Consider the following 15,385-nt stretch of genomic DNA (forward strand, 5'->3'; position numbering starts at 1 on the left):
ATTTTTAAAATTTTTTAATTATGTCAATTTGTGAGTGTGTCTATGTGCTAGAATGTACATGTGTGTGCCTGTGCCTGTGGAGGTCACAAGACCATGTTGGATGCCCTGGAGCTGGGGTTAGTTGTGTGCCACCTGAGGAGTGCTGGAAACCAGACTCAGGTGGGCAGGACCCGCAAAGAAACACCGCTGAGTCAGCGCTCCAGCTCCTGCAGCTGGCCTCTTAGAGAAAAACGTTGCTGACTCTTATATGGTCTAGACAATCTAGATCTTGACTGAAAACTGGGTGGTCAACATCAAGAGTTGATACAAGATGCAGTAAGGAGCCATGAATTATAAGTTGAAAGGGTGCAGTAGGGAACTAGGAAAATTGGAATGACACCTAGGTGTGAAGAAACACAGGTAAGTGACGCTATCTCAGGCAAGGGACAGTACAGAGCTAAGGGCCTAGATGTGGAGGGAATATGGGGGTGATATGCTTTTCTTAGGGAATATGACATATTTGGGGATGCTTAGATTATACCCAATAGAAATGATACCTACGACTTAATGCCCAGAAGGAAAATCTGAGCTAAAAAGAAAAACCTGAAACTATTCATGTGCCAGAACAAGACAATGAAGCCTGGAGCTTGCAAGACAAGGCATGCCATTTCAGAGTAGCCCCATATGTACTTTTCCTTACCACAGATGGAACTGCCCATTCTCATACATCACTTTTCCAGCACATTTCAGTGTATCATATACAGTGGGCTTCAGGATTCTTTGACTTGTTTAAATTTGTTTCTCCCAATGCAACACACTCCTGGTGCCTAGTGGGCATTTGCAGAATACTGTATGTGATCAAAACAGAAGCAAGCCAAGTTTGGATCCTACAGGCTCCCTGCTCTTTGGTTGACTTGAAGGACTTTCTCCCGCCTCCAGCTCCTCAGCCTCTGCCCCTGCTGCTCCCACCAGGGAAAGAGGCCTCTCTGTGTGTCGGAATGAACATGCCCTTTCTTGTACTTAAAATTGCCGCTGATTTTGCTAAATACTTCCCGAGGAGAAAACTGGTCTTATTTTTTTCAGTGCCGATAAATGAACCTTAAAGTTTTTGGTTTACCAACCTAAGAACATACACAGGCTGGACCCAGTTCCCCCGCTGGGTCCATGTGTAGCAGACTTGCAGCTTGGTCTTCATGTGGGTCAGGACAACCAGAGCAGGGGCTGTCCCAAAAGTGACTGCTGCATCTGGGATGTGTCCTTCCAGCTGGGATGCCTTGTCTGGCCTCAGTGGGAGAGGAAGTGCTTGCCTCACAGAGACTTGGTGTGGGGGGATACCCAGGCCCCCCCACTCAGAGGAGAAGGGGAGGGGGCACAGGGAAGGATTGTGGGTGGAGGTGACTGGGAGGGGCAGCAAGCAGAACATAAAATGAATAAATAAATTAAAAGTTTGGGGTTTTGTTTTATTTTTTTCATTTTGGGGGGTCAGGGTAGAGTTGGGTTTTGTCTTGAGATTTTTTTTGGTGATGCATGTGCTAAAATTTCTTTTGAGTGAAGATGCTAAATATAGATGATGTTGTGAAATTAGTGTCACTTTGGTTTGATTTCCTCGTGTAGAAGAGTACACGTGATGGATTTTTAAAGTTAAATAAAGCATTTCCCACAAAAATCCACCTCTCCTCCCTTTATGCAGGCAGACCTTCGAAAGGGAAACGGAAGCCTTCTCTCTCCTGCTGGCCACGTGTGCTGTCTGCAGTTTCAGAGTCTTGCTGACTTTGACTTACACGGTTCACAAACAGCTGATCTCAGAGAAGCCTGAGTCTAAAATTGCCAGAAAAATAATTTGTGGCTTCTGCCATGATCTTGTTTTGACAATTTCTCAAAGAAAAATCCACCTTACAGAACTTGATCTCAGCGGAGGTAAATCTCCTATGTTAAGCGGTACACTTTCACAGAACTTTTACTATCTCAAGAAACACACCTTTACTGATTTCAGTTCAACATGATGCCGTCATACTGAGGTGCTGTGCCTTGTGCTTAGTCCGTACACTAGAGAACTGTGATGTGGCATGTAGAGTTAGACGAGTTGCGGGAGTTGATACTTGTAGCCATGAGTTCAGCACCAATGGTGACCAGAGGGCTTTGTTTTCCATTTTATGAGACAGGGTCTCCATAGGTAGTCCAACTAGTCTGGAACTCACTATAGTGACCAGGCTGGCCTTGAATGTGTAGATCCTTCTACCTGTTTCTCCAGTGCTGCCATTACAGGCACAGACTACTATTTCCATCCAGTTTAAAGTTAATAACCTGGAAATATAGATTATACTGTCTTGAAACAGCAATACGTTTAAGTGAGTATTAACTGTTAACAGCGCTACCTTGGTCACAGATGCAGCTCTCAAATGCTTGCCTTTTCTGCAGTGCACTACACGGCATTATGAACTGACATCTTAGTACTACTGGGGACAGGCCTGTGTTTTCAGACTCGCACAGCTTTTCCAATGGACAGGGGCAAGTACACACAGCTGAACTGGAAAGAGAGCTGAAAGCCGCCTGTGTTCAAAGCCAGAGCTTCCAGTGAAGGATTTGAGACCAGCAGATTTTTAATTGCTTTAAAACACAAGGTATATGTTTAAAAAACACGCTTTTTCTTAGCAACAAGGACCATTAAGCTGACAATATGCAGCCTTTGGGGGTTTTGATCTGTAATGCTCCTAACATTTGTGACATACTTTAAACAGCATATTTAAGTAAAATTAGGATAGTGGAGCAATCATTTTATGTGAGCTTTACAATTATTATTCAAAATTATTTGATAAATCTTTAAGTTGGTAATGCCCTTCCAACTGTAAGTCAGATAATCTTAGCACAATGTGAAATTGAGGTACAATTTCACAAGCTCCAACTTGTGAACCGTTCGTGACCCATCTAAATCCGAGGGACTGTGACCATGAAAATCTATCACCAGACACCTGGTTCAGATGACATTTTCCACAGGGAGAAACGCTGACTCCTTCTAAGTCCTTACAGACTGATATGAGCCAGCGCTGCTGGTTTAATCTCCAGTGTGGTTAGAGTCCCACTGTTAACAGGTTAAACTCAGTGGGAAGTAACTAAAAGGGCAATCCCACTGCCTTCTATGAACTACATGTTCTAATCCCACCCATGCAGATCCATCCAAAACAGCAACTTGAGTTTTGTGGGCTATCACACTTCAGGTAAGGGGCTCTCCAGAGTCAGGTCAAATGACAAACCTTGATAAACTTGTTCTTCAACCTTGTCAGAAGAGTAAAAATTAAGGCAGCTTCAGATTAATTCTCTCAAAAAGACATTTATTTCCACATTTCAACATGGGAAATTTGTAAATCTGCCTCTATGGAAAGACTGTTTTTTATTGTGTGTAAGCACTAGCTACTGTTTTACAAGAATAAATGTTCCAAAGAAAGGTACAGGAATTCACAACTTGGCATCCCATTAACCAAGGGGAACAAAGTATCTCAAGATTCCTCAGAAAAAAATATAACAAGTGGTTTTAAACAAGTGACTTAAAATTAAAATTTCAACTGCTTACTTTTGGCATCTGGCGTAATACTTTTTAGTTTTACAATGAAATGTCCCTGTTTGGGAAAGTAGCCACATTCCTAATGACAGCACCACCTGAATTAGCACTTCTGGAAGGTGCGCAGTCAGTCATTTACCAACAGCTCCTCAATTCAGAAACAGAGTTAAGTTTACACTTCCGAGCTTGGCTTTTTGGTCCAACAAGCTTCTTCTTAAAGAATGTATTGCATACTTATGATCCAGGGAGGAGCGTTCCTTTGGCACCTGAGTTGAGCATAATACACAAGGAAAGAGTATCTAACGTGAAGTTGTTTAAAGGCTATATTTGATCTATCTATACATATATACATATACCTGTACACATACACATATGCACACACATATACAAAAGGCAAACACTTCTTCCTTTAAAAAGAACAAAGATGTAAAAGGAACTCAATGTTTAGTCAAACAAAGATGCCAGTGCTCAATATAAATCATTTAAAGTTATCTAAAGAATTTGGAATTTTATTAACAATTTCAAGAATTTACAGATTATTAGACTAACACCCACTTCAATGTGGAAATACTGTTCTTAATTTGTTTTGGCAATGGAGTTGGATATAGTAGCATATTTGTGAGATCTGCTATCTTAACATGATGTAATTACAATTTAAAGTGGACGCTAGTGGGAAAACTCCAAAGCAGTCCCTAGGCCCCTCCCATCAGGACTGAACATAGATACTGACCACGGACAACACTGAACTCTCGTGTGTTGCTTCCAGGAGAACACACACACAGGGAGCCTGAAGACGGCTGCACAGCATGTCTCCTCACACAAGAACTCCAGAGTGCCTATGCTCTAAACCATGGGCTTGCATCCTGAGACTTAGACACCCAACACTGAGACAGCTGTCTGGACTTACCACTTCCCTTTATGAATATGTGTGACTGAAATGAGAACACAGCTGGTACTACCCAATTCTCCTCTACTCTAATACTCCTAGTGGCTGGAGGCCTCTTTTATTTGCATACCATGCGTATCCATCTTCCAGACCTCACTAGCTCTGACATATGATGCATGTATAAAATACATGGGTTGGAATGATGTCATGCTGTGACTCAGCTTACAGAGAAACAGCCTGGATCAAGCTGGCTTCCTCCCTGCTCTGGTTGACTGCCCTCTCAAGCACATACTACACAAAGAAAACCAGTTTCAAGCCATTGAAAACTGGGAAGCATTTTCAATTATAAAGTGTCTCTGGAGTATAAAGCAGTACATATTGTGGTTTACCCTTGACAGCATTTCCCCAAACAAATTCTCTGTTAATAGAGTTCTGGTATAGGGTTTACCTTAAAGAGAACCTACTAAATTCCTGTTTTCATTTTGTTCAATCTTTACTAGCCATAACACAGCCAATTTTCTAAGTTCCACTAAACTTGAATTCTTTCAGCTGCATGTGTACTCACATGCTTAGTTTATGTTTTTTGTCATGTATTTAAATATTTTTCTCTGTAGAACAATTTCAGAACAGGAAATGATATACTAGCTAACAGAAGGCTAGCATTTAAACTGGTCCTTATGTTCTTCTAAACAAAAGTGCATTTATAATATAAACATTATATATGAAGCTACAAACACAATCTGACACCACAGAAGATTTCAAATTTCTGAATCAGTCCATATAATTCCCAGAGAGAAACGCTAACAGAACAAATCTGGAACAAGTTCGTGGGGGCTGGGCAAGGAGTCGTCAAACCGAAATCTTTTAGAAACTAAGCTGTCATCCTCGGGGATGTTCTCCTTGTCCTCTCGGTCTCCACAGCTTCCATTACAGGACTTGGGGGTCTTATCTTCAGAGGACCTCAGGGTCAGATCCTGAACCTGAGAGGATCCTGAAGTTTCCTCGGGATGAAACAAGCTTCCAAAGTCCCATTGCTGCAGCCATGAGTGGGAAAGGCAGGACTCTGCTGTTGGCCTTTTCCTTAGGCAGAAAGCAGAGAGGGAAGGTAAGTGCTCGAGGCAAACTGAGCTTGTCTTCCAAGTACACTTGAAATTGAACACGAAGACAGCATGTGTACTCAAGTCCAAACAGAATGGTAGACAGAGCTAACTTTTATTAAACGCTTATATTTTATTTAGTAATCACAAGAAACCTAAGAAATGGGTACCACTGCTGGCATTTAAACAGGTCGTTGGAGGAAGATATACCAAGATTTGGTTTGAAGCAAATTTCCCAAGCTGTCAGTGTAACATGCCGCAGTGTGGATACTGACTTTAGTTCCCCCAAGGGGCCTGTGTTAAAGGCAATGGCCGACCAGCCTGTGGCATTGTTGGAAGGTGGTGGGACCTTTCAGATAGGGCTTACTGAGGGCAGTTAGAGCCAGGTCCCATCACCTCCTCAAGGTGCGCTCCCCTTACCTCACTGCTTGTTTTGCCCACCTAATAATACATCATTTTACTATTATTAAACAAAGCCATTTTACTGCAGTGAGATCACAAATAAAGACATTATGCAGCTAGATTAAGTGGCCATTCAAACAACCATTTGCCCAGTCACAAACTACTCACCTCAGTGAACATTCACAGTTAGAATGGCATGCTGAAGCCGTGGAGCTTCACCTACGGCTTACGCTTTGACTGTCAGCTACACTCTGGCACTCCACACACACACACACACACACACACACACACACACACACACACACACAGAAAGGAAAGAGAAAACTGGGACGGGTGAGACTAGATGAACAGTGAACTTCACGTGCTCTTCCATGACTCGTGTCTTTGGCCTGCACGCTGCCGTTCCTCACCACTCAACACCACCTTGTCCTGTTCCCTCTCTAGACGGCATACTATACCTGCACTCTGAGCTCTGCACATATACACATGTATATATTGTGACCTACGATCTGCATACAAGGCAGAACATACAGGTTTTTTCCTTTAGTCTGAGGCGCCTCACTCAGTGTTCTCCTCTCCAAGTTCATCCATTTTCCTGTAAATTTTCTTTACAACTAAATAATATTTCATTCTGTATATGTAAATTTTCGTTATCTATTCATCTACTGATGAACATTTCTATTAGTTCTATTTCCTTGGTACAAATATCTCTATGGTAGAATATAGAGTTCCTCTGGGCCTATGTCCAGATATGAAATAGCTGAGTCATATTTTATTTTGAATTCTTAGAGAACCCACAAGTTGACTTTCACAATTACTGTATTAATTTGCACTCTCACGAGCACTGAATAAGGATTCCTCTTTCCCTACATCCTTTTCAACAAGGGTTATCTGATTTCTAAATGATAGCAGCTCTGACTGGTGAGGTGGTAGCTCAAAGTAGACAATACATCTTAATTTCCTTTCTATATGAGTGCAGAATTAAAGGTATTTTATTCATCACTCTTCCATGCTAGTGTACCACAATCTGTCTAACCTGATACCTATTGGCACTTCCAAAATCCTGATGTTATAAACTGATCTAATGAATTCTGAAACACGGCATTAGGTCCCCTCCTAATTACCTCTAATATACAATAGTTCCAGGATCTTCTAGAATATTACAGAAAATAATTAACTTTTTATAGTATTCAGGAAGCACCTTTTGAATTTTGACCTTTCTTCCTTAATCTCTGTTATACAAAGTAGTTTTCAGTGCTGGGAATCAATCCCAGGTCTTCACACAAGTGAAGAAAACTCTGCCACTTAGCTTCAACCTCAGCCCACAGACTTCATACTGAGTAAAGTGAGACAGAAAAGGTAACTATTGCCAGAAATATCTTCTTGGAAGCACAACTGGAAAAGCACCAGCCAGTGACCAGGACTGCCTGTCATGTCTACAGAGCAATGGGAGCTGCGCCTGATTTTCAGATCCCTTTGTTACAGAATGAACACTCACTATATTTTCAGATTCTTTCAATTTGGAAAACCTTTGGAGAAACTATAAATTAGTCATTTATTTTCAGCATTAAAACAGTAACTTAAACTTGAAATAATAGTCTTCAATGATATCTTACCTTTAAATTTTAAGATTATTTTCTGTCATTCAAAAGAAGGGAAAACATCTATAAACTCAAAGATTAAACAGCAATCATTTGGTAGACAGTATTTCTAGTCTTTTTTTTATGTGTAGTCTTTTTATAATTAAAGTAGTAATGTGCTTATTACAGAAAATTTAGGATATAGGCAAAGCCTATTTCAGAAAGCAAAAATGTCCTAGAAACAGAAACCGTAACATTACTCTTTACATAACATAGGTATATACATCCAATACATCTTTAAAAAGTTGTCTAGAATCAAATTAATCCAACAAAATATTTGGAAACCTATTATTTTTTCTTTATAAGAAAACTGGGCTCTCTAGGAGACTATCTGTCAAACCTGGAATCTAGAGTGAGGCCACCCGTCTCGGGTTACAGCTCTACAGCGTCTGCACCAAGGACTGTGCCTCTCCTTGCCTTGAAACTGCCAATAATCGACGGCCTGTTAGGGTCAAGTCCTTTCTTCAGCAAATACCATGATGCCAGGGTGAAAGTCTATAGACATCCTCTGCATTTACATTTCAGACGCTATCCCCTCCCGCTGCCTCCATGAAGGTGCTCCCTCTCCCAACCACTCTCCTCCTCGGCACCCTAGCGTTCTCCAACACTGGGCAAGTGAGCCCTCACTGAACATTTACTCCTTCAAGATTTGGCAATTGGTAATTTCTGCCTGTTATGTGTGAGACCAATTTAACTAGAAATTAGTCACACTAAAGTTCCATGGCAATAGGCCAGGGATAGCAGTTGGTTGAGAAAACAGTACCTCAAGTTGTACCTTCATTCTAAACTTTCTTTTGGCTTAGAGTTACCTATTTGTTATTTAGTGGACTTTCATATCAACTCTCCTTACATTTTACCAATGTGTATCATTTTATATAACTGTAGAATTTACCTTTCTTGTGACTTTAATGGTAATTTTATTTTACAGGCATTTTAAAAATTGTATAAAATAGATTTCACTGCAATACTTCTATACATGCACATATAGGTTTTATTATTGAGCTCCCCCCGCCCCGCAACCCCACCCTCTTTCCTAGCAGTTCCCTCAACCTTCCTGCCAGTTCCCCACGGTTTTCAAATAAGACAAAACATACAGTGCTAACATTTTGTATAGATGGGCCCTTAGCAGGCACATGCTACTTGTTTTGTAACAGTCATTAAGGTCATTACTTACTCTGGATTCTTTACTAGAAGGCTCTGGATGAAGTCTGTGGCCAGCTGTGAAACTGATGAAAACATTTCTTCCGAATAATCTACATTCACTTGAGAAATATTCAGATATGTTTCTTGGTTATCTTCTCCTACAAACGGTGATGTGTGAGTTAACAACATATATGCGATTACGCCAATATTCCTGAAGAAACAAAAGAGGGAGAAAGAAACTTAAAACGCACATTAATTTAACAGTATTTATAGACAGTACAATTAATAGTCCACAAATCTGGTACCATTTTAAAAATACTTAAAGTGCTTTTTAAGCTAGAGATTACTTACTATACCATAAAAACTAAAATAGTTACATTTTACATTTGCCTCACCAAGAGAACAGGGAGTCCGCATATATGTTACATATCACTTCAACATAACCCAGTGAAAACATAACTTCATGTACAGCCTTCAGTACAGACACTTGTTGGTCTGCTCCATGACAATAATGAGCTGAGGTGTAACCAGGGCTCTGTGAAAAAGGCTGCAAGTCTGGCAAAACAAAGCTGGATGGGTAGAATTTCTCAAAGCTTAATTATGTAAAGGGCAAGGTCGGCCAGGATGTACAAGTCAGCACAGCAGGCTTGATACACGGACTCAGCCATCAGACCTTTTGTACCCTTGCAAACCCACTAGTTTCAAAACCCCAGGACAAGAAGGCTAAACTCTCCGCTTGGACGACAAAGTCAGCTGGTCTCAACAGAAGTCCCAGGACCAGCCCCGGCGCTGCTCCCTGTGAAGACGCTCTACAGGTGAACTCTTACAAACACGAGCCTGTGTGCCTCTGACCTCATTCTGCTCAGCCCGTGCTAAACTCTTCTAGATCCCACAGCAAGGTAGGGCCTCATGCTTGGACTCATGTGTCGTCCCAGCTTCTTGAGCAAGTCACTTGACTAGAGTGTGTGTCACTGATGCAGGCTGGTTCACTCTTACTCAACTGAGATGATCAATAGGAAGGGGTTTCTATTGCTATGCCTCTGGCTCAAGCACTTACTAAAAAGTGAGCAGAAATTCTTCAATGGTATCTTTTGAATAACATTTTTGAAAGAAAGCTTAGGAGAGTTGGTGGGCTGGCCAACTGTCTGAATTGGCTCACTCCGACATCTGTACTCTCTGTGAGTGGTGTGTGTGAGGTTGTAAGGGATGGGTGGATATGAGGGGATGGGAGATGAGCAGGACTAGGGTGCATGGTGTGCAATTTACAAAGAATCAATAAAAATATCCTAAAAGCTTTATTTTTACTGTTAAAGCTGCTTTTAGAAACCCAAATCTATATTATCCAACTCTGAAAGATGGTTATTTAGGTCACCAGGAGAGTCTCACCACATATCTGTTGCTGTGGTAATGGGATCATAGTTGAGGATTTCTGGAGCTGAAAGAGAAAATTAAATTAAGAGTCAATATAGGCAAACTTTAAAATATGATACTTACCTTGCATTAAATTGGAACTTGATTTGTTATGAAGGGCAGAATAATATAAACTCAACAGAAGTTAAGTGAGGTTTTAATCACTTTGAAATCTGACACTAAGACATATCTAATATTTGAAAATCATACGAAGAAGTGTGCAGTGGGCGAACCCAGTGCTGTGCTAGAGGAGCTTAAAGCTGCAGGCAGGGGGCAAGGGCATTACAGATGACTGGGGACGTGCTGGGGAAGTGAGGGGGCAGGAGCACAATCTTCACAAGGGTAACTTTACTGCTTTTATTAGATCATGTTCTTATGACGTAAGAAAAAGTCTTATGAATGCTAAGATTTTTCAAGCAGATTAAATAATATTAAATTATCAAAATCCTAATTTCCTAAGCAGGTCTCTTTGCTCGTCCCTCCAAATTGTAACATAAATTGTCTATAGTTCCTGAACCTTACAGTGAATTTCCTTAGTAAAGCCTCTAAATAGTATTTATGGCTAAAAACTGTTTCTCAATATGACTTTATGAACTCTTCAAAAAGACCTTTCTCATGTCTAACTTTCTCATGACTGATACCTTTGAATTATATATGCTGTCAGCGTCACCAAGCTACCTATGACGTTTTTGCATACTTTTGTGACTACGTTATTACTAACTGTAACTTTGTAGTACCTGACACTACGTTAGCATTTGAGAGTTAGTCATTTTCATTTCCAGGAGGTAACTGCCTACCTAGCTCATGAGACCTGCTCAGTTTGCCTTTAGCTTTTCAGTGGAAACATCCATCTAAACAACAACAAAGGTAAAAATAAGGATAGCTATCTCACAATATTTGATGCTTATATGCTTTCCATACATCTTAAGAACGTTTTGAATGAGTAATCAAATTTGTAAAGTAAGTACATTATTCTAGATTACCTCATCATCTTCTCTGGTACCTTTTCACCCAGAATCCTCTTTACTATTAAAGACCCTCACATTTGAAAACGACAGCAAGAATGAGTGGCGCCTGTGCACCCAAAGGCTGCATTGCGCACAGCGCGGGCCCGGAGCGGTCAGGAGCAGACACGAGAGCTATTGCAGCTGGCCTCAGGGGCTCGTGGACCACTTGTTCCGTTTCTCTTCTGTCTGTCTTTTACCTGTTTGCTACTGATTTCCCTCTTATGCTTTCCTCTTCTCCTTACACACAACACCAGTATAGCATGGACTATACTTTTCCACTTAGCCAATATCCTTTAAGTTGTTCCAAATGCTTACATAGTCCTGTATTCACTATAAGTCATCGAATGAGTCAAAATCAAATATGTCCTTCTTAGTCAAATGAGTCCTGGTACTGTGTAACTAAAATGTGTGTGGACTTTCCTGTTTGTTTCTGGTACTGAGCAAGCACGCTACCTCATGAGCTATACCTCTATCATAAAATATACTTTTAAAGAAGTATCTTTATAAATTTCAAAATGGTATAAAAAATAAGATGAAATTCTTACCTAAGTATTCAGGTGTTCCCATAATTTCCCGAAGCTCACATGCGTTCCCAATTTTTCGAGACATTCCAAAATCTACAATTTTTATGTCCCCAAGTGGGTATATACTGCTCAAAAGTATATTTTGTGGCTAAATAAAGCACAGAAAAGGTGATAAGTAATAGACAATGAAGGAGGTTATTTATCCTAAATTAATGCTAAATAGAGTAGAACCTGTTGCTTAGGACTTACACATTCTTAGATACTTCATCTCAATATTCACTGAACTCCCAATTAGGAGGAACACATATTTCATGATGAAGAAATTAAGAAGCAGTCAAGAGGGACTTTTAGTTTTTAAGATGCACTAAATTTTGCTCATGAAAATTTCAAGTGGCAAGCACACACACACACACACACAGAGAGAGAGAGAGAGAGAGAGAGAGAGAGACAGAGAGGGAGAGACAGAGAGGGAGAGAGAGACAGAGAGAGAGCTGCCCAAGTCCATGAAGTCTCTGCAGTAGAGATGATGCTCAAGCTGTCTTTATAGGAAAATTAAAAAGGTCTGATGATAGCAGAGTAAGCATGACAGAATTAACACAGACCCCATGCAGAGGAGGAAGTAGTTCTCGGTGCGCTGGGCCCCACTGTCCCACGGTGTACAGCTCAGACAGTAAGATGTGTGTATCCTCCACTGTCTCCTGGAGACACAGGACCTGACTTTACTGTTGCAGGTTCAGACTCTGACAAAGTGCCCTCTTAGAGCCCAGCATTTGTGTACAAGTGCTGCTCAAAGTCTGTGAGAGAAATCCTAACCATCTCTTAACTGGGTGGCAAACACATGCTGAATGTTAAACTACAACAGACTATTAGAAGAGACGTCACTTCTGTTGCCAGCTTCATGGTTATGGTATTAAACCAGGCTTTTGGGCTGTCGCTACCTCAAGTGCTGGATTGAGTCACTGCCTTCATCAGGACAAAGAGCAAGTGTTGCTGGTCAGAGACAATCACTCTGTCACTTACTCTTTCCCAACCGTGTGATTACAGGAGGCGGTGGGAGGCTAGACCGGAAAAATTCCCTTCCTCTCCAGACAAATGCAGATGGGGCTGTTTGTTGTTGGTGGGTTTTGGTGTGTTTGGTTTTGGTTTTGTTTTCTTAAGTTTTCTTAAGCTGTTTTCAAAACAGCTGGACATGGTACATTTTAAAGTATTTACAGAACTTTCAAATGAATTCAAAATGAATCCACAGTTGGAAATCAGAGATAGGCCTGGGATAAGACATGCAGTGATTTTGGAATTATGTTATGAAAGTGGCAAGGGAACCCAGAGGCTCCTACAGACAAGCTGTATAGGAAAAGCAGAATCCATTGATTAATAAAACCAAGACAGGTTCCTTCCGACTGTGAGTAATTGTGGAGAAAAGATAAGAGAGACAGCATCGCCATGGTTCTGGTGACTAGGGTAAGGACTTTAACTGATCTACAGAGACAAAGCCCTTACAGAAAGATGTGTGCTGTGTGGAGCAGAGGGAAGAGGAGCAGAGAGTGCACTGGACAGCAATCAGCACCATCACTTCAAAGGGGGCGGTACTAGGAAAGGTCAGGTTAATGGCCTCTAGGAGCAGGGTGAGCAGCATGAGAGCTGGCCTAGGCTCAGGGTGATGGGTTTTAAGTGATTAACTCCAAGCCCATCACACGTGCAGCTTCTCCCGTCTGCAGACAAAGAGCAATGCAGCTCACACCTCGAAACACAGCCGCTGCAGTCTAGAGGACCACAACACAACGTGTATGTATCAACAGCACTGTAACACTGAACTTCAGAGAACACAGAAGGAACACTAATGTTGTGTTAGGTTAAGTCATACCATACCTTTAAATCAAGGTGAACAATGTTATTCTGATGTAGATAATGAACTCCTTCAAGGATTTGTTTAATGAGTCTGATAACATCATTTTCAGAAACCATTTCAGACAACTCAGGTAAACACAGGTTGAAAATCTCTCCACCTGCAGCACTGAAAGAAAATTCAAATGGAACCTTTTAAAAATCATTTACCTAAAAATAACCTTTACATGCTGCATAACTATTAAGTAAAAACCACACAGCCACATAAATATCACTGTGTGTTTACCATCTCAGCAGCTGTTAAGACTAAGAAACATGTAAAAAGATTCAGTGGTCCAAACTCAAGCTGAATGTTCCAAGCACCAATGGAGCTGTAAGCTGTCACTGATTAATCTGTATAGAATATGCCAAAGAAAGCCATGCGGGTTTGCTATTGACACTGGTTTATGACAACACAGGAAAAACTATCTGCTGGTAAGGAATACATGTCTGAAGGCGCTAATGACACACTTCGCTTCAGTCCTACCCCACTCATCCAAAACCTAGAAATTCATGATAAACTAACTTTATTATTTGACTTCAAATATCAGGATGAGGCAGTCTAAGAGCCAGAAATTTCACATCACTATTAAATTTATATTAGTAGCTACTGCATTTATATTAGAAAACTACAAAATCAGACCATAGGAAGACTGCAATCTGAAAAAGAAATAAATGTATCTTCATGAATATTTAGTATTCTGGCCACTTTATCTGTGCATCCGTGTTTTCTTCCCACACCCTTCCCTGGGGTGTCTTAAGGAAGGAGTGGAGTCCACGGTGTTGGCTGGCAATATGCCTTTACCCCTCCCTTTTTAGTTAACACCATTTACTGTAACTAAAAATCCCACTCAAAAATAGAGTGGTTTAACTACATTTCTGCAATGATGCCAAGATAAGATTAGCAATTATAATACTGCAAATACAATTCTAAGAAAGAAATAAAAAGATGATACATTCGGTTTCAGAAACTTGTCTGCTAGGTACTTCACAAGGCACAGAATACACCATGAACTGAGAAATCATAGAAATCAAGACACAGGTCAGCAGGATGCTCACAGGAGTGACAGAGAAACAAGAATTCATTCTGGCCACTGCTAAATTAGCTAGCATATGGACTTTTAAAATGTCCTCTACAATGACATATTTAACCAGCAGAACTTTGTAATTTCCTAACAAAAAAGGGTATCGTACATAATCGTCATCACTTGTAAATTACAGGCAAGTTCCCCTTACAAGCTACTGTTTCAAGGGAAGCTTTTGTCATATTGTCTTCAAAAAGTTAAAAAGTGTATGCCTTAATTAATCTTAGTTTGCTCAAAATTCAGCGTTATTAAAAACTTCATATACTTATTTAGAAAACATATTCTCTTCAGTTTTCTTTTTTTAGATGTTTTCTTTAATTACTTGCATATGCTTCTAAAGTACTTAGTGTGGACAAGGTCTTCACCAAGTAGAGATACAGTGACTGGACTAGTCTCAACATCTCCTCAATTCATAAAACGATGTAACAATAGCACCTTCTAGAAAGTAGCATTTACTTATTCAAATAGCCAAAGAAAGGACTAAAATAGTCATGGAAGCGTTACATATACTTTTGTGTGAGCTATATTTCTAATAAGAATAAAAAGATATTTGTACGAGGTAATGACAAGAACTTCAGTTTAATTTATAAAAGTAAACAATTTGACTTTAACTCAAAACAAATTCAGACATTGTATATAGTTGGACACACATTTACTCTTTGAGCTTGCAATAACTTCCAGGAACTTACCCTGAAGCTCCACCTATGTATCACAGGCTGAATAATAAATAATTAAAAACAAACAAAAAACAAAGCCATACATGGAGTTCTCTGGA

The 15,385-nt window shown here is 40.3% G+C and overlaps 1 protein-coding gene across 1 annotated transcript in view; it reads right to left on the reverse strand.

Annotated features, from left to right (window-relative positions):
- Positions 1–3,351: 3,351 nt before the first annotated feature.
- STK17B (serine/threonine kinase 17b) overlaps positions 3,352–15,385 on the reverse strand; it is a 29,331-nt gene continuing 17,297 nt past the window's right edge. The window contains exons 4-8 of the mRNA XM_080932957.1: positions 13,511–13,655; positions 11,666–11,792; positions 10,090–10,138; positions 8,735–8,914; positions 3,352–5,501 (exon numbers count right to left, since the gene is read on the reverse strand). Coding sequence (XP_080789083.1) covers positions 5,222–5,501; positions 8,735–8,914; positions 10,090–10,138; positions 11,666–11,792; positions 13,511–13,655 — 781 coding nt within the window. The 3' untranslated portion in view covers positions 3,352–5,221. The remainder of the gene's footprint in view (positions 5,502–8,734; positions 8,915–10,089; positions 10,139–11,665; positions 11,793–13,510; positions 13,656–15,385) is intronic.

This window comes from Micromys minutus (assembly GCF_963924665.1).
Source record: "Micromys minutus genome assembly, chromosome: 19".
NCBI lineage: Eukaryota > Metazoa > Chordata > Mammalia > Rodentia > Muridae > Micromys > Micromys minutus.